The sequence below is a fragment of the Cantharellus anzutake genome (genome assembly GCF_015039405.1).
Source record: "Cantharellus anzutake strain C23 chromosome Unknown EI90scaffold_206, whole genome shotgun sequence".
Lineage (NCBI taxonomy): Eukaryota > Fungi > Basidiomycota > Agaricomycetes > Cantharellales > Hydnaceae > Cantharellus > Cantharellus anzutake.
In genome coordinates this window covers 30098-31236 of record NW_024067156.1, presented here as the reverse complement: position 1 = coordinate 31236, position 1139 = coordinate 30098, and the positions used below count along the sequence as shown (strand labels likewise).

Genomic DNA, 1139 nt, shown 5'->3' with positions numbered 1-1139 from the left:
ATGGCAATGATGCGACATGCTTACACAGAAGCCAGCAAGGAACTTCCCCCATCTGCAGAGTCAGAAGTAACTAAGGATTCTCCAAGCTCAGACGAAGACATCGAGCTCTTGACATTGGGTGTTACCTCCGATGGGACCTTGGTGACAAGGTCGCAGGCAGATGACTACACCTTGAGAGGTGATGAGCTGGAAGACTTGTCCCTCCTTGAATTTATCTCGGATACTTACAAGACCCCTGAAAACCATGACAACAAGTCCATACTCCGTGGAACTCAAAGTGGATCTGCTAAGCAAGTTGGAAGACCTGCAAACCCACGTAGTGGGTACCATGCTAAGCATCCAAAGAATGGAACTCACATATGCGTTGTATGCACAAAAGGTCATCGTACCATCACCAATATTGTTGGGAAGTGGATTCCTTCTTCAGACGATCCTGAGCAGGCAGATGTGCACAGAGCTTCTATTCTGTGCCTCCTCAAACCATGGCGGGATATCAGCACTCTCAAAACACCGGAGCAAACATGGGAAGATGCTTACGATTTATTCCTGCAGACAGCAGGACATGACAAAGTCACTATGATCGCAAACGCGCAGTTCTACTATGATTGCAAGGAAGCAGCAAATCGATCACAGGCACCTAGAATGGGAACTAAGCCTTCCATTGATGTGGATGATGATTCTGATGGTGGTGAAGAAGTGGGTGAGAGCAATAAAGGCCCAGTTGGCAAGCTCAGCGAAGAGGATCTTGAGGCTTTCATTCGTAACCAACAACCTACACATGAGGTTATTCATGGTTTGCATGCTGTCGAGTGTGCAAAGTGTTAGAACCGGGCGGGTTCGGACGACTCCAGAGTGGAATCGGAGACTTAGCGTGGAAGGACCTCGGCCTCAGCGACTCAGGTGGAGCGCTGTGCCATTGCTGGTTGTCCTAATTTCGGATCTAGCAGAGGGAAAGTCTCTTGGGGGGAATTCAGGTCGATTTTGGACTGAGGTTACAAGTTACTATGTACATTGTATATAAGGAGGGGTCTGGAATCAAAAGGAGCGAGGGTAGGACGAAAGGAGACAAAGGGAGATGGAAAGAGGAACAACACCGAGGGTCAAGGGTTTGACTCAATGGTGTTTCTCAAAGGAGGAAT

The 1139-nt window shown here is 48.3% G+C and overlaps 1 protein-coding gene across 1 annotated transcript; it reads left to right on the top strand.

Moving 5' to 3' along the window:
• On the top strand, positions 1–825 carry EI90DRAFT_3137936 (uncharacterized protein; the record flags this gene model as incomplete). The annotated part of the gene is made up of 1 exon (XM_039064878.1): positions 1–825. The coding sequence occupies one exon, from the start codon at positions 1–3 to the stop codon at positions 823–825; it is 825 nt and encodes a 274-aa protein (XP_038907875.1).
• Between the last annotated feature and the right edge of the window lie 314 nt (positions 826–1139).